The sequence below is a fragment of the Thunnus thynnus genome, chromosome 24 (genome assembly GCF_963924715.1).
Source record: "Thunnus thynnus chromosome 24, fThuThy2.1, whole genome shotgun sequence".
NCBI lineage: Eukaryota > Metazoa > Chordata > Actinopteri > Scombriformes > Scombridae > Thunnus > Thunnus thynnus.
This window is the reverse complement of record NC_089540.1, coordinates 10597573-10615494: the sequence shown is the minus strand read 5'-3', so window position 1 is coordinate 10615494 and position 17922 is coordinate 10597573. Positions and strand designations below refer to the sequence as shown.

At 38.8% G+C, this 17922-nt stretch overlaps 2 protein-coding genes across 3 annotated transcripts in view; one reads left to right on the top strand and one right to left on the bottom strand.

The window, feature by feature from the left end:
• LOC137177390 (histone deacetylase 4-like) overlaps positions 1–9413 on the bottom strand; it is a 70061-nt gene extending 60648 nt beyond the window's left edge. Inside the window, exons 1-2 of one of the 2 annotated variants that reach the window (XM_067583674.1) lie at positions 9354–9395; positions 1512–1601 (exon numbers count right to left, since the gene is read on the bottom strand). The gene's annotated coding sequence lies outside the window, so the exon portion shown is untranslated. Of the gene's footprint in view, positions 1–1511; positions 1602–9353 lie in introns of both variants that reach the window. The other variant, XM_067583676.1, reaches the window with a different exon arrangement.
• A 57-nt stretch (positions 9414–9470) lies between these two features.
• Positions 9471–15962, top strand: aamp (angio-associated, migratory cell protein). The gene is made up of 11 exons (XM_067583679.1): positions 9471–9761; positions 10251–10391; positions 10484–10603; positions 11487–11626; positions 11993–12137; positions 12327–12410; positions 13012–13127; positions 13360–13454; positions 13891–13981; positions 14412–14566; positions 15230–15962. The coding sequence occupies exons 1-11, from the start codon at positions 9671–9673 to the stop codon at positions 15303–15305; spliced, it is 1254 nt and encodes a 417-aa protein (XP_067439780.1). The 5' UTR covers positions 9471–9670; the 3' UTR covers positions 15306–15962.
• The last annotated feature ends 1960 nt before the right edge of the window (positions 15963–17922 follow it).

The window sequence follows — 17922 nt, the reverse complement described above, 5'->3', positions numbered from 1 at the left end:
AATATCTCACCATTGCTTATAGTTTTTTCTGTGCCACTCAAAAATGAGTTTATGACACTTTTATGCTAATTTGCTTTATTTTATATCCAAACCATAGTATTAAAATACCCCTATATTGTTCATATTAGGATTTATTGTGTGTCCATAGTGAGTTTTCTATAACTTTATACTAAGGCTACAATGAAAATCGATTATTTTCATTATCAATAGTCGTTTTGTCTTTAAAATGTCAGAAAATAGTGAAACATGCCCGTCATAATTTCTTAGAGCTCAAGATGACGCCTTCAAATGTCTTGTTTTATCCGATCAACAGTCCAAAATCTAAAGATATTCAGTTTGTCATCATGTATAACACAGAAAAGCTTCATATCCACACATTTGAGAAGCTGCAAATGTTTAGTGTTTTTGTTTAAAAAATGACTAAACGATTCATTTTCTGTTGATCGAATAATCAATTAATCGACTAATCGTTGTGGCGCTGGCTTTTACCCATAATAACATTGCTGTAATATACTTACACTAATAATTAATGTGTTAATGCTACTCAGAGTATGATTTACAGCAACTTAATTACACTTTATGGCACTTTCCATTTTAATCAGAACAACATCTACATGAACATATGCCTGTAATATGCTTTCGCTTCTAGTTAGCCTGTGTATCTCAGTGGCGTTTCTATTAATCTTATCCTACTTTATGATAGATTTATCTCCTATTATATCAGTACAGCATAGCTAGAACGCTCCTGCAATAGTCCAGTAGACATTAGGTTGGTCTGTAAGGATTTTATAGCAATATCATCATATGTTTTCTCTCTCTTATATCTATGGTATGAATGCAATCATAAAATATGCCTACATGACTGAGTTTTGTTGTGATTCTTAGGTAGTACGTTTGCAAGAGGAAGCATATGGTTGCTTTAATTGTTATAATACAAGGAACAAACAAGCTTTAATCTAGAGATTGTATTGTCATTTACTCTTGAATGTTCATTTTTTTGCTCTGTCATGCACGTCGTAATTCTTTGTTTCGCTATTCAAATGATTGCAGATTTAATCAAGTCATTGTTAAGTGAGAAAGCAAGAAAGCGCGAATCGAATGCATCCGCACCCACAAAAGAAATCATTAATCGTTAGAATATATTAAAGAGAATCGCTGTTGTTTTGCACATTTCATCCAGCGGTGTAATTACAGATGATAGAAAGTGATCTCTCACAACATTACTAACCTTCCTCCCATTATTCAACACTTCACATAACCAGCAGCGTCAAAATGAAACAAACATTTTTATCCAATTCTCACTCATTGCAACATGAAACGCCTTCCCCACTGCCGGCTCTAATCCAATATGCTTTTATTTCCATTACTTTATATTTGATTTTGCATCTCAGCAGCCGCCCACAGGCAAAACTGCAACACCGCTGTCTGGTTGAGCCAGCTTGATTACTGTAATATGCTAACCAGTTTCTATATAGGCTACAACTGCAGGCAGAGACAGTGTTATTATTCACCAGTGCAGGTAGACAAAGCTCCTCTCCTGGCCTCAGGCTCCTTTGACGGCTCACTGAAGTTCACGGATGCATTTTGGAAGGATTCTGGGCCTGAAGAGAAGAAACGGTTGAAACATGACTGAAGTTCTTCGTTATTTGTAATATTTTCTTTTGTTATAGCTGAAGTGGAGAGTTTGCTTACACTGTCTCACACCCATATCTTCCAGGATGTCAAAGGTCAGTGTCATTATAATATCCCTAGACTACTCCTACAGCAACCTATTTTATGGTATTTTATCTCCTACCATCATTATAATATTCATATAGTTCAATTATCATCATTTTTTATTTTTTCCTCATTATCTGAGAGGAAAAAAAAGAACAGTTTCTACACTTCACCTTCCTCCTCTACAGGGAGATCAGAGGTCAGGAGCCACCTCACTGGGGCTGCCAGCAATTCATCATCTTGCTCAAGGGCACTCCAGCAGGGCAGCCGCTTGCCTGACCTTCCTTCTGTCACCATCACCCACTATCATTACTGTCAAAAGATCTTTTTTTTTTTTTTTTTTAACTCGGTCCCAGCTTCGCGCCGCTCGGCTACAACTCGCATTCATTAATCGAGGTCGTTCCTCTTTTGGAGTACAAGGGAGGCCTGTTGGGACAGCCGTATCCATAGCAACAGAGGATTATAATTTCTGTGGATGAACTACGGAGCATCGGTTACGTAAGGGTGGTGGGTCTTGGAGGCATCTCTGATGTTGTTGTGCTTGAGTAAGCTCTTTAGGGCTAAAACCTCCAGAGCTGCGCGGTACGGGCTGCGGACCTTCATCTGAGTGTTGATTCCGGTTTTTGGAAAAGGTCTGCAAAAACCTTCATCACCAAGAATTTAATCTCGTCTTCAAACTCACTTTTAGAGAAAGAACTTTCTTAACAGCTGATAGACTTCTTTAGCAATGAGTTGATTGTTTTATTCCTTTTATCAAGAGTATATTTGTTTTTAATACAATACTTATATGCTAATACTAATTGTTTTCTGTCCGACAGTTGATCTTAATGCTGCTTATGTCCTGTGAATTTCCTAACTTTGGACATAGTTTGAAAAATACTCTATAAATACAATTATTATATTACAGCTGAGGCTGATGGAAATGTCTTTAGTGTTGCAGGTATTTGGCCATATGTCACAGTATTGGACAAACTGAAATTTTGAGCCGATGACGCCACTAGACAAACAATTAAAGGATCATCCTGAACGTCTGTACAAAATCTCACAGCAAATGATCTGATAGTTATTGAATATTTCAGTCTGGACCAAAGTGTTGGACTGAAAGAACCATCCCACTGGGCTATAAACCATTAGCTACACTATTTGTTGTTTTTGGAGCAAACTGGAAGCAGTAAACGGCTATAAAAGAAGTATTAATGTGAAGACTTCATGATAACTATGATGCTTTACAGATAAGTGACAAAAGTTGTTTAAGGACATAAACAGTCTTCTTATCATCCTTACAAAGACGTTCATCACTGTCACGCGCACTCTTAACAAAAACTCAAGAGTTTATACTGGTGCTGTCGGGGAGCACGCTTCGGTTCTGGACGTCTGTATCTGTATTGTTTGTCTATGAGCTTTTGCTGACGCAGACATGCAGAAAACACACAAATCTGTGTATACGTGCATGTGTGTGAGTGAGTGTGTCCAGAGCAGTGATGTCAAAGCAGAGGATTAGATCGGTTTATATTGCCCAGAGCGGTACATTTGCAATTCACTGAACATCCCGTTCGGTTTGCCAAATCGCTGATTATGTTAGTTTAACTGTTTTGCATCTAAGAGAATAACCACCACCTCCTTCCACTTCAGGTTTATACTAAGTGTTCTTATTTGGAGCATGATTCCTTTAAAAGCATCTGTAACCAAAGTGCCTTACATGGCTCCGGCTAAAAACACAAGATCCTGAGTAATGATGTTTCCAAAAATACATGGTGTTTTTTTGGCCGGCGGCTGGAAGAGGAGCAGCGATCAGGCTAGAAAGTCAACAGGGCGAGCGTGTAAGACCTGCGCAAACTACCGCTCTGCTACCACAGCAGACACATCACACGCAGGCTGTGGACCAGACCACTTGCAGTGCGCACACACAACTGGCTGTTAGTGGTTTGAGAGGGGAAGCCGTCGTCTCACCCAGCACGGTCCCACATGAGTCAGACGCGGCTTGCAGACAAAGCAGGCAGACCTCAGCGTCATAAAGAAACGTTGCTTTGCCAGCAAGAAAGAAAACATCTCCTTACACACATCTTACGTTTGACGGCGTGCGACGGGACCGTACAACAACAAGCTTCCAACATAAATAAGTGGTATTAGCTGAATTAAGCCTTTTCCTTGTTTGCTCATATTTAAAAATGAGACCTAAAATCTTTCCAGGATGCCATGAAACTGGAGCGTTTAAGAGAGAAAAGAGAGCAAAAGGAGCCATAAAGAGTTCTTGTTAAAAAGAAGCAGAGTCAAGGCTTCTTACAGTCGAGCCAGTTAGTCTAAAACTTTCCATCAAAGCCTCGCTGAGCTGCATGGAGTAATTACCTCTCACACAGCAACAGCTCCCAGGCCTTATTACTGATACTGTGTGTGTGTGTGTGTGTGCGTGTGTATGTGTTTGTGTAAAGGTGCATGTACTGTACACACACACACACACACACATACACATAGATGAATATGCTTCCACGTTCTGGTCAGGCAGTGTGTGTTCCTATAAAGTAACAGCACCCCTGAGTGTCCTGCTTTTTCAGACATAAACCAGCTTGCTGGAGTGATAAACCGAGAAATGTTGTTATGACGGGTTGCTCCTGGTCTCCGCTGTCTTGATGACGGCAGAGAGAAAAAGCCCACCCAATGTGCTGTTCCAGAGCGTCTGGGTAAAAATAGGCAGATTCAAAAGACTTAGACAAAACCAAACCGGGGGGAAGGCACTCGGCGCGAGAGAAAAAACCTCCACAAGCGCTCAACAATCCTGCAGCCTGTTTGTAAGATCATATCTTTAAAAACCTGCAAAGACATTTCTACAGTTTCAAAAAAGTTTCTGTCTATGTTAGAGTCATGATTTTGATTGTTTGGTGGTAGAAAATGTGCTCGACTCATACAAGTACTCTATGACAAGTAAAAGTTCTGCATTCAAAGTCAAATAAAGTCAAAGTACACCAGTATGATCAGCCAAATATACTGAAAGCATCTCTGATTACACAGTTAGGTAGTTAGACCGGTGGTTCTCAACCTAAGGGTTGGGCCCCCTCCAAAAGGTCACAAGATTGATCTCAAGGGTCATCAAATGATTTATGGAGCAGGAGAGAAGCTAAAAACTTCTGCAGCACACATTTGTATTCATTTTCTTAAATATTGTGAAATAATTTGACCTCTTTTATATGACAAGCTTTTTTAAATAAAAAAAAATAAATCGGAGAAGTTTAAGGTGGACTTGATGCCAAACAAAACGCTGCCTTTATTTTGTAAGGGATCACAAGCCAGAAAGGTTGGAAACTACTGGTTTAATCTTCAACACCATATTGTATTTTATAAGCTTCTCATAGTTTTTTTTTTAAATTTAAAATCTTAATTTAAAAAGTAACCAATAACTATAGCTGTCCAATAAATGTAGAGGAATAAAAACTACAGCGTTTCTCTCTGAAATGCAGTAAAATAGAAGTTTGAAGTAGCGTCAGATGGAAAAATAAACTGAAAATTGAACTGAGCAGTATTTGAGTAAACAAACTTTTCACCGCTGCTGGATTTTTACATTCAGTTCCTCGTCAAATCCTTTCTAATCCCGACTATCTGTGAATCCAATCTTATGAAAAAATCTGTTTAGAACCTTTCACAAAAAAAAAGCCTAACTTAATCACCGAAAGAAGTGAAATAACTTCCTTTCAGCTGGTGATTGATGCTCCGGTGGATGTCCCGGTTGCTCGGGGGACTGGATCACATGTTTTCTGAAGTCAACACCGGCTCACGATCTCTATTGCACAGCTATAAGGACTTTCCTGTTACTCCCGAGGAGGATTAAACACGCATATCCACCTTCCGAGACTTAGGTCTGTCATGTTGTTAATCTTTGATGTGACGAGTCAGTTTATATGTTTTCTGACATTTATTTATGAGCGACATTGCCTTAAGGAGCTGCTAAGCCTGAAAGAATTTCCTAAGTCTGGGTTTCAGTGGAGAATCTGAGTGTCTCATGATGGTCTAACTGCTGTTTCTAGGGAAAACAGTGACTTCTTGCCATGTTTTGGTATGAAAATGAGTTAATTTAATTACATGGGAAAATATCAGCTCTTGGATCAGTATTTGCATCATCCTTCAACATCAACTGCTACCCACTGTAAATGTCCCAAAACCCCCATTAATATTCCCCCCAATTAATTCAACAATGTTAGCGGCTTATGTGAATAGGAGCTGAATGAAGTCTTTGGCTGGAAAAAAAAAAAAAAAAAAATGCAGAAAAAGATTGATGAAATAAAGCGGCGGCAACCAGCGTCGTAACTAATGTCATCTAAGTTTCCAGCGTGAAAGTTCAACGGCTTCTTCCAACATAACTGAACGGAGAGTTTATAAATCTCTCACTCACTGCAGATTTAAAACGACTAAATAACGTACACCCTGATGTTTCCACATCTCACCACATCATGAGATGGTTGTATTTTTCCAGGGGAAGGCTTGAAATGGAGGGCCCAGGCAGCCAGTAAAACTTATTTGGGCATGCAGTCCGAGAGCTCTGCCAGCAGCATATAGCAAGAAGACATAAAAGCCCAACCAAGAAACTTGAAGTAGACAAACTGTGTTAAGTGTTCATAAAATATCTCTGGCTGGGGGAACTTTTGATGGAGAGATTCGGAAAGAGAGGAGAGCTCATTTCGAGTGCTGCTCTGCTTCTAATGATATTCCTGTGGTTTACTGCGGACAATAAACGAATTTCCCGAGAAGGTCAAAGGTCAGGCCCTGATCTTGGAGGGATTTACGTTGTATATTTGCTCAATGACACTCCAGCAGGGTGGAAGCAAGCTGTCGGAGACATGAGGAACTTTGATTTCACCGCAGGTTCTGCAGAGGATCGAACTGAGAATCCGTTTTATCGGCCAAACCGCAGATATAAAATACAAAATCATAACTTTGACAGAAAGGAGTACTTCAAAATATCATTGAAACACATAAAAATAACTTCAAATCACTCTTTATGACGTTTTATTAGAGTGTCTGAAGTGTAATATTTCTGCTGTTCTTTTAATCTTGTACACGACCGATGGCGAAAGCTCTTATGATGACAGGCGTGTGTTGAAATATGCTCTCATCGTTGGTCTGAACACCGATAAGTCGTCGATGACGTGGCATTAACAAAGAGGTCGGCGATGATGAAAACACAGACCGATATGTTTTTAACATGTTTTGATCGTTTCTTTGAATTCATTCAAGAATAAAAATTATTCATCAATGGTTTTTAAGGCTGTATCTGAAAGCAGATGTCATAATTCGTCAGTAAGTGAGGGCAAACAGAGTAATGGCAGCTTATGTTAATACTAATTTGTCACAAAATGACTCATAAACATGAGACTAGGCTATCTGTCAAGCTCATATTCATTGGGATTTACATGAGCCTTGTTATCTACAGTGGATTCATGAAGAGTCATGTAAATGTTTGTTGGAAGCTAATCTAGAGAGAAAAACTTCCGCGTTTGTTAGGAGGCCGCAATTTGCGTATCACTGGTGTAATGAGTTATATGTATATTTTGAGGATAAAACCAAAGACATAATCGCTGATGTTAGAGGGAAACAGCCCGGTATCACTTCCACAACCATTGAACTTTTCTTATTTACTATATTGTGGCTCAGTTTGGTTGCTTCAAACTGACTGGCAAGGTGATAAGGATGCAGCAAACCCAGTTTCAAGGCATTTCTTTTCAAAGAGTTATCAGTAAGGCTCAGTTGATTCTTAGCTGTCCTGTAAACCACATGAGAAGTTGAGACTTTCTCTTATTCCTGTGGGTTGAATATCTTAACGCAATACAGCGACATAATGTACACCCCTGAGCTTTATCTGACCAAGAACTGCACTTTATTTAGCTCTTTATTTGTCTTAATCTTTCTATTTATTTTATCTCCAAGTAGATTGGTGCTGCAAACCAAATTTCCTTTGGGCCATTTAATAAAGCTGAAGTTTAAGTTGAACAATTTAAGTTCAATAACTTCCTCAATGGACTGAGGACTGAACTGTCAATGGCGTGTTCCCTATTTTTAGTTCAAAATCCCACTATGCCTCGCGTCACCTTTGCCTCTGTAATAACAGACGTGTAAATTACAGTTTTGTGACACCTGTCAGCATTGAAGCAGAATGATGATGATTCATACGTGTCTGAACTCTCAATTTACTACTCGCTACAGAGAAGAGAGGAGGCCGCTGAGTCTTAATCACGCAGGGGAATAGTGAATGAGTGAAAGACAAGGCTGCGTTAACAAGAAGGCATGCAGTAGAGAGATGGCATCACAGTCACACAATGAGGAACACACCATGATGATATTTTAAGAGTTAGTAAGAGGACAAGAAAAATGTGCACATGCAAGGACTTTTGCTTCCTGGGTCGCTGCTGGACGAAACCCTGACGGCACAAAAATAGAAACAATGTTAAAAGCAACACGTTCTCTGCATGGTGCTGCTGCTGCTTGACCATTGTTATTAGTAGTCAGACTTTTCTGTATTCCATAATGATGCCTGGAGGAGGTACTGTGCCAGTCAAAAGTTTGGAAACACTTTCTCATGCAAGTGAATGGGATATCGACGGTTACACTATAAAAAAGAAATAGAAAGTAGACAGTGACGCTCGTTTTCCAGTAGTTGAAACTAACCTGGACAAATACAACAGTCCTTGGATAATCCTATAGTACCATTTATCTGTATTTACCTATAATATGTAAAGTTTCAAGTTTTCTCTTGGAACATATCATGTAAATCTGATGGCTATCATGATGGCTAAGACATCTAGCTAAATCTATTTTATTACTTGAATAAGCTGTATTATAGTTGTGATCAGTGGTGGAATAAGTATTCAGATTCCTTTACTTAAGTAAAAGTACCAATACAGCAATGTAAAAATACTCCATTACAAGTAAAAGTCCTGCATGAAAAATCGACTCCAAAGGGTCACCAGATAAACCTGAGGGGTCGTGAGATGATTAATAGGAGAGGAAAGAAGAAAAAACAAAGTTTTTGGACTTTTTCTCTAATCTTTGATCTTTGCTGAAATATTGGATCATTTGAACATTTATTGAAATGAAACCATGTGAGAAGTTTAGAGGGAAAAATCACTATTTGGTGGAGCTGTTAATAACTCATAGACATGTTAAATGTGACCCCGACTACACACTGCTTTTTGTAAGACATCAAAAGCCAAAAAGGTTGTAAACCACTGGTTTCATCTTTAACAATGTGTTGTATTTTTTTCTTATATTATCCATTGTGTCAAATCTTCATCTGAAAGTAACTAAAGCTGTAAAATAAATGTAGTGGAGTAGAAAGTACAACATTTCCCTCTGAAATGTAGTTCACTGGAAGTATAAAGTAGCATAAAATGTAAAGTACAAGTAAAGTACAAGTAAAGTACAAGTACCTCAAAAATGTAACGTTATTTAAGTACAGTACTTGAGTAAATGTACTTGGTTACTTTCCACCACCGGTGGCAGGAGTAGTTTTGTATTAGTATTATCATGCTATTTGAATACCTAGAAAAGCGCTCTATGAATAAAATGTATTATTCTTATTATCATAAGTATTAATGAAAATGTTAATGCGAAGGGTGAAGACAGTAAAGTGTTGAGACAGCTTCATAACTCACCTCTGAGGCCTCTCTCATGTTTTCATTCTTTACAACTCCGCCATCTTGTGGACAAAGACGTAAACGAACGCTGACGGTTTATGTCGTCATCAATCTGCGCCTGTCTCTCCAGTCGCCGAAACATGTGAAGAAAACATGGGGACTCTGTTATTTTGATATTTAAGTATTGCTTATCTAAATTCACATAACGTTTATTAGCGAAAGTGTAGCTTTAAATACGTTACGAGTCTGTGCGTAGCTAAAAGTAGTAGCTAGCTTTACCAGCTCGGTTAACGTTACTTTTCGGTTGTTTTACTAGCTTTCAGCGTGCTAACAGTATGGATAACACGGAGGAAAATGCGATTGACATCCACGGAGATGAGGAAATTATTGAGGTTATCGACCTAAACGACACGGAGCCTGGTCCCGGTGGGTAGAAAAGTGTTAACCATTTGATCTATTTGATCAGACACCCTTTAAACTGTAATAAAACATTCAAAACTACCTTATGTCACAGAAGAAATTACACTATTTCTGTTAGTAGTTCAGGGACGAAACACCTTTAGGCCCTCAAAAACCCTCACTAGCTTTAAAGGACAAGTTCACAATTTTTCAAGAGTGTCTTATAACGACAGTCAGGTGTACAAATGAACACTGAACAGGTTTTTCTCTCTGTAAATAATTTCTCCTGTTCATACTGACCACTAGAAGGTCCCTTTATAATGCACTTACAATGTAAGTGATGGGGGACAAATTCAACAGTCCTCCTTCTGTGCAAAAATGTATTTAAAAGTTTATCTGAAGCTAATATGAAGCTTCAACTGTCCAAATTAGTCAAATCTAACCCAATCAAACCTATTTTGGAAGCTTTCAGTTGAAAAAAATCTCATTTTTTTAAACTTCCTCTTCCACTTACAGATGATTTGGCTGACAACTTGGAGGACGTCGACTTTGAAGCGCCTGACAACGCAGATGATGATGAAGGCTGGGAGACGGAGGACGATATGGAAGCAGAGGCAGAGCAAGATGACAGCGAGCTCACCTTCTCCAAACACACCGGTAACTTCCTGCCTCTGTCTTTGTGCTTTTATTATCATCAGACACATTTTAAGTCTGTTAAGTTTAATTTGATCCTCTGTTTGTCTGTCCAGGCTCTGTGTTTTGTGTGAACTTGGATCCAGCCACAAACACCCTGGCGGTAACAGGAGGAGAGGACGATAAGGCGTACGTTTGGAGGGTGAGCGACGGAGAGGTTCTGTTTGAGTGCACAGGTGAGTGTTTGTTAAAGGCAGGCTGAGAGCTGAAATGCTGTTTATGAGTGAAAATGAACCCTCACTGGTGTTCAGGTCATTTTTGTTAAGCACAAAAATGCTGAAATAAAAGGCAAATGTTAAATCTCATGTTCATCGTCCTGATTCAAAACGACAAAACTGTACATTGCAGCCTAAACTTCTGGTCAACAGTGAGAAACAGAGACCAGCACTACTTTTCTCTTTCAGTTGTTAAAGGAACATCAGTTATAAAATAGCATTTTGTGATTGCTCCTAAAACCTACCTGTTAATCATAAAGTTGTCTTTACTCTACTGCTACATAGCCCAAAAGCTCCCTTTTCCTCATCTATACTAAAACACCAGGCTCTTTTTTTTTTTAGATTCATCTGCCTTGACATTCTTTTTTGAAAATGCCCCAATCTGAGTGTCAGAAATACAAACTTAGTGTAAACAGACGGCTAAAACAGACGGCTAAAACGAGAGTAAAAGGTAAAAACAATCAAATTTAGTTAACGTAGAAATCATAACCTGAACGAAATGCAAAAAATGAACCGAAAATATGTTAAAGAGTTATTCTCTGTCAGAAAACAGACCGATGAGTTATTTTTCCTCCAATAGTCATAACAGAACAACATGAACAACTCTATTTTTTTACTGATAAACTCAATTAACAAGTGAGTCCATGTCACCTTTTGTTTACATCCTGTCTTCCTGAAACCAGGCGGTAGGAACATAAACACAAACGTCGTGGGGGTAGAAGTGCTCTTGGTGTCTTCCTGTAGCTTTTAGCTCATTCATATACATGATACTACAAACTGAAATCATCAGTGTGACAGTGAATTCATCTCTAGCTGCAACCCTTTTTTATTTTTGCCTCCACAGGCCACAAAGACTCCGTGACGTGCGCCGTGTTCAGCCACGACTCCGCCCTGGTGGCTTCGGGCGACATGAGCGGCGTGATTAAAGTCTGGAAAGTGGAGACCAAACAGGAGATCTGGTCCTTCGAAGTGGGCGATCTGGAGGTAAAAGTTTCAGTGCAGAGAATGTGTATTTTATGTAAAGTGTGTATTATTTTGTCTTGTTTACAGTTTCTCCATCTGTAAGCACTTGTGTAAAGGGTTTTTATTGGGGTTGAAGGTATTTATGAGGAAATAAGAGAGGATGAGTGCTCAGGCTGAGAATTTGCGGTCATGTGAGAGGGAAGTAAGTGATCAGACATTCCTCCCCCTTCCTCAACCACCGCTGCTGAGTTGCCCTTTAGCAAGGCACACAACCCCATAATAGCATTAATAAGGGCTGCTCGGTAAAAGTAACAAACTGTGTAAACTGCAGTGGAAGGTAGAGGAAAAATAATTAATTGGTGGTTGTCTGCCCGGCTTCCTCCGCAGTGGTTGGAGTGGCATCCGTGTGCTCCGGTGCTGCTGGCGGGAACAGACGACGGCAACGTGTGGATGTGGAAGATCCCCTCAGGAGACTGTAAAACCTTCCAGAGCTCTGCATGCCAGGCCACCCGTGGCAAAGTCCTTCCCGACGGTAAGAGACTAAAAGAAAAGGACGTTTCCTTTTTGAAATGGAGTCATCAGACGCTTTAGAATATTCAAAAGTAGTAAAACATTTAAAGAGACACATTTTAAAACAGATCTAGAGAGAAGTTGATCAAAACAAGTCCTCAAATGTTAACTTGTTTCACTTTAACGTGTATATTTCATCATTCATCTCCAGGTAAACGGGCTGTGGTGGGTTACGAGGACGGGACAGTGCGAGTGTGGGATTTGAAGCAGGGCAATGCTATCCACGTCATTAAAGGTGAGTGGCGGCTCTCACGTTACCTTTTAAATTTTGGAGGGAGAGAACTTGTAGAGAGATCACATTCATAAAAGAGCTGAGGCAAGACAACGAGGAGATTTCTGCTTTCAAGGGAAGTGCGTGTTTGAGTGATTCACTGGAAAACATCTGATGTTATTCGGTCTGTTTCAACCACAGCGGGAAAGTTATTCTGCCATGTAAGGGGATGACATAGCAAAACGAAGAGGTCATTGAGTAATGGGCTGATTTTAGTTTACATTTTAAATAAAAGGAATATAAACAGCAGCTTTATGGAAACTGCTTCTCTCACTATAGTGACAAAGTTATATACAAATAGACGACAACAGTAAATAAAAGGCAATAAGGGAAACTATAAAAGTATCTGACATTAATAAAATGCAGTTACAACCCAATAAAACAGGCAACAGCAACAAAAATACAATCAGTGGAAACTAATGTTTCCAGTCCACTTTTGGTGATTTGGTGCAAATAATTGAGATGTACAAAGACAAAACGGACACAAGCTAAAGTTTCTGCTCCGCACGAATTCTGATAAAAGGATGAGAATTGAGAAAACGTACGTCGTTTCACGTTTCGGCAGGTCAGGACGGACACAAGGGGGCGCTGACCTGTCTGGCGTGCAACAAGGACGGCTCTCTGGTGCTGACGGGGTCAGTGGACGGCTGCGCCAAACTCATTAACACCGCAACGGGCAAGGTGGGCGCCATGACAACACAACAGCAGATACACATGAACAAGGAAAACAAGCCTAGTGTAGTGATGGTCATGTGACTCGTAAACCTTATCCTGGTTGGTTTTGTATTCTTTGTAAGACTTAAGTGTTCTTCGGTAGCTTTCAATCTTTTTTTTTTTTGTCATCTGTGTGTGTGTGTGTGTGTGTGTGTGTGTGTGTGTGTGTGTGTGTGTGTGTGTGTGTGTGTGTGTAAAGGTGGTCGGAGCTTTCTGTGTGGATGGAGGCGTAGCCAAAGGATCGAACGACGATGAAGAATCCAACTCTGTCGAGTCTGTGGGATTCTGCAACATGTGAGTGAGAATAAATATATTTTTTAATTCATAGAATAGTTTTTCATGCAGTCTAACCAAGTTGAATACAGGTGCTAAACTGTATTAATTTTGAAGCAGTGGGATGTTACTGTAAATAGTGATGAAAGAATCGTTTTATAATCAGTTGATTATGTCAGTTATTTGACAAATTTGAGGATTTGCTGCTTTTTTTCTGCCTCCTGTGACTGTAAATTGGATTCCTTTGAAAGTTTAGTCTGACAAAATATGCAATTTCGCTCTTAGCTACTTCAGATTAATTAAAATGAATGTGAATCAACAAACAACTTAATTTCACTTAAGTCCTGATGGGGCAGATCTACGATAAAGAGGATTTTAGTTTGACATTATATCATTTCAGTGTGTCGCAGCTCTGTTTCAGCTCCTCAACTTGCGTCATCTCTCTCATATTTTGCAGCCTGCCTCTCATAGCTGTAGCTTACCTGGACGGGACTCTGGCCATATATGATGTCTCCACACAAGTCTTGAGGCACAGGTGCCAACATGAGGTAACCAGCCTGCACAGAGAGCGTCCCTATATGAGTGTGTGTGTGTGTGTCTGTGTGTGGTGTTATACAGTATATTTAGTTCCACATTTGTTTAAAGCACAGGAAAGTTTCCATACATGAATTCTCTCTTGTCTTAACTTGCGTGGAGGCTTCGCAGATGTTTCATAAATCTCCTAGCAACCACATTAGTGTCATCTGTGAGGTCTAGTTGCTTATGTGCAACAGATACATGCAGGGACACCTGAAAGAGAAAATTCCAATTAAGGAATACATTTTTCCTTTGTTGTAACTGGAGTTATTGTCTGTTAACCATGAGTCAGGTGTAATAAAATATAATGACAGACTACTTGTTTCCCAAGTAGAGGAGGACGTCCAGGCTGGCTGCCAGAGTTTGTTTATTCACCTGGAATTGCTCTCTGTGTTCCTCCAGGCGGGCATCGTTCACCTGCAGTGGGAAGAGTCTTCCTCCGTGGTGTCCACCTGCAGTTTAGACGGAGCGCTGCGCCTGTGGGACGCTCGCTCCGGCAACATGGTGTCAGAGTACCACGGCCACAACGCAGAGATCCTCGACTTCACCGTCAACAGGTAGGACTCCGCCACAACACGAGTCAGCTTTAAACTCGAGTTAGTGTTGGTGTCACACTAGAACTTGCAGCATCCAGATGGTTTTTGTTGCGTTATTTGAATACAGAAACAGAGAAAAACTAGCATTCATTCATTTCTACATCAGATCTGTATGTAAATACACTTTAAGTGTGCTGATGGTGTTAACCAGCGTGAGTCTGCCTCCTTAGGTCTTCCATCTGCTAATAAATCTATTAAACAATTAGTCCAGAAACAGAAAATAAATAAAATAAAAATATATTAACCACTGTAGTCATTTTTTATGAATAAAAGCCAAACTTTTGTTGGTTCCAGCTTTTCAAATGTGAAAATTTGATGCTCTTCTTTGTCATATATGATCAGTAACTTTTGGACTGTTGGTCAAAAAAATGACATTTGAATGTAATAAAATGAGCATTTTTCACTATTTTCTCATGTTTTTTAGACCAAACGATTGACAGATTAATTGATAATGAAAATATTTGTTGGTGCAGCACTAGTTAGTATCATTTTAGTCATTAAAGCCACCTGAGATCTTGTCTTTCTCACAACTTTCTTACATGTAAATATACCGTATTGTCCTGATATTGTTGCCCATCCCTTAACTTGACCTCTGACTTGACTTTGTCCTCGTCTCTCTTCCAGGGAAGCGTCCCTCGCGATAACCGCCTCAGGAGACAACCAATCGAAAGTCTTCTGCCTCCAAAGGCCCGATCGGTAAAGAGCAGGAGAGAGCGGGAAGAAAAGGAGACGGAGAGGAGACATTTCAGGAAATATAGCAAAAGACATTTGATGATCAGACTTTTTGTTCTCTGACACAAGAGAGCGCTTTCTCCTTCTCCTCAGGATTTTAATATGACGTGTGGTGTTACCATCTTATCTGACAGGCTTCAGCTGTGCTCGGTGTAGCTTAATTGATGCAACTAAAGTAGCTGAGAAAGAGTTTTTTGGTCTGGTTTGAATGACCAATACAGATCTTCTTGTCTACACCATCCTTTATAACAAGCTGTTCCTCATTACTTTATTCGAGTTACACTCATATGCAAGAATCCATGAGAGACTAAACAAAGTGAAATTCAAAGAGTGATGCATTATGTGTGTCCTGCCTTTGACATCCCTTTTAATGTTCTTTTAATGTTCTGTCCTCCACTACTTAGAGATGAAACAGTAATTAAAAAAGGGGATTTTCCTTTGGTCTACATCATCATTTTTTTTCCATAATTGGAGTTTTGTTTGCAAAATTTCTCCCCCGAGGGTGTGCGTGTGGTCTTCCAGCTCTGAGACTGAGTTATCTCGCCAAATTTTAATGTAAATACAATATGATAAGTAATATACTTTCTTCTTGGTAACCATTAAAAATCATTTTCAGTCTGTCTTATCTTTGATTCCTGCCTCTTAAAACAGTTAAATCTCATCTGCATCTGAGAAGTTTATGTTTTCATCTATTTTTGCCAGTGTTTATCGGTTCTGATAAGATATAGATGCATCATAGAGCAGTAAGCTCATACTTGAAGAAAAAAAAAAGTGGTCGTTTTGTGTGTCACGATGACGTGGAGGCCTGAGAAAAAGATGAAACCTACCGTAACATCTTTCTGAGTTTAAAGGTCTTTTGGCTTGTTTAGACTGTAGTTTATTCAGATCCATTCTTATCAGATGTGAGTAAAGTTGAGTCAGTATGGAGATGACAGGACCCTTAAGGAAATAGAACTTCCAAAAAATACCACGTAGATATGATTAAAGGAAAAAATTTGTGATTGTGAAAGTGGTGAAGACAGTCTAAGTGGTTGACTTTAATCCAAGTTTGTACTTCTATCCTGTTTTGTACTTGTTGACCTGAAGCCGGAATAATTTTTTTATCATATAATTGGTAGTAAGTAAAACTTTAAAATGGATTGATCCTAAATAAGAATGTTGCCTTTCTGTCTTGCTGCCATGTGAAGCAGAAGTAGGTCTGACTGGCACCGAAGCCAACCGTGGGACCAACCAGAGCCATATTTTAACATGATCATGTCAGGAAAACAATAGTCCAGTCTGTCCTCTGCTCTGGTTTGCTGCCAGGCTCAGAAACATTTATTCCATGGTAACGTTTTTAACTGAAATTCTTCTTTTTCATGGTATTATTGAGTTTCACAGTCATATACAGACTCACAAACAATGCTTAAGATGTTACATATGTGTATTTTATCTTGGCCAAGGCGCCTGACGCCAGTGTACGGAGGCCCAAAATTTACAAAATGCAGTAAAAAAAAAAAAAAAGATTGGATAAATGATTAAATGTGTGCGGAGATCCAGTATTCATAAAGAAATAAAGGAAAATTATGTAGTTGGAAAATAAAGTGAGCTGGTAAAAGACAAACAGAAGAGGAAAATAAATTTTATCAATAGAATGTCAAAGAAAAAGTATAAACACTTTATACGTCTTTTTTACACCCCATTTTAATTATTTGATGAACAGTATCATGAATGTAATCAGTATTTTGAAATTGTCTGATAACCTTTCACTACCTTTTGTCAGTTTCCATATAAGTTTTAGAGGCAATGTTTTTTGTTTATGGTCAAAGAGACACTTTATTGATTAATATTTAATTGTGCAATAAATACAGGGATTAATAAAAAAGATGGCATGTCCTTGAACCCCTTACTAAAAGGATCACCCCTCCAAAATGGTATTTATAAATGTGTATATAATATATATATATATATATATAAATATATAAATAGATTTATTCAATATGATTTAAGAATTTTTATTTAAATCTCTTTTTTTGTGTAATGACATACATAAATAAGATTAATGGTTACATATCACTCTACATATACATACTTTATGTACCTACCTACATTATCAATTGGTCAGTTATGTCAAATAGATAACTAATAGTCATCTAAAGAGTGCTCCTGAGGAAAAACACCAGACCAAACCAAAATTTTGATCATGAAAAGTGTCAAATATATACATTACAATCACCTCAGTCTATATGTAACTCTGTCTAACAATTACACTTTCTACAAAACAGGTGGATGTTATCAGCCGTGCAAATATTTGACTGCCCTGACCCATATTTCCTATAATCAGGAAATACATTAGTCCACCAGACACTGCATTGCGTGTTGCTACGTCAGTACTTTAATACAGGACAACGTGCCAAAAGGAGGTTGAATGTTCATATTAATGTATGTGCGTGGGATTTCTTCTTGCTAACATATACATTTGTGCGTGTGCAAGGATCCTGTTAAATGATTATTGCACTTTAAATGGGTTTGTTTCTCATGGAAAAAACACATCAGCACTTACTCATGGTTATATATAAGTAGTTATGAGATATAGAGGGGAGTCA

What these genes read in the sequence shown, in the direction of transcription:
- aamp (XM_067583679.1), top strand. Translation starts at nt 9,671, where the DNA reads ATGGATAACACGGAGGAAAATGCGATTGACATCCACGGAGATGAGGAA. An exon ending in TCGAAGTGGGCGATCTGGAG is followed by an intron (nt 11,627 to 11,992) that starts GTAAAAGTTTCA and finishes CTTCCTCCGCAG; the next exon opens with TGGTTGGAGTGGCATCCGTG. An exon ending in TTAACACCGCAACGGGCAAG is followed by an intron (nt 13,128 to 13,359) that starts GTGGGCGCCATG and finishes GTGTGTGTAAAG; the next exon opens with GTGGTCGGAGCTTTCTGTGT.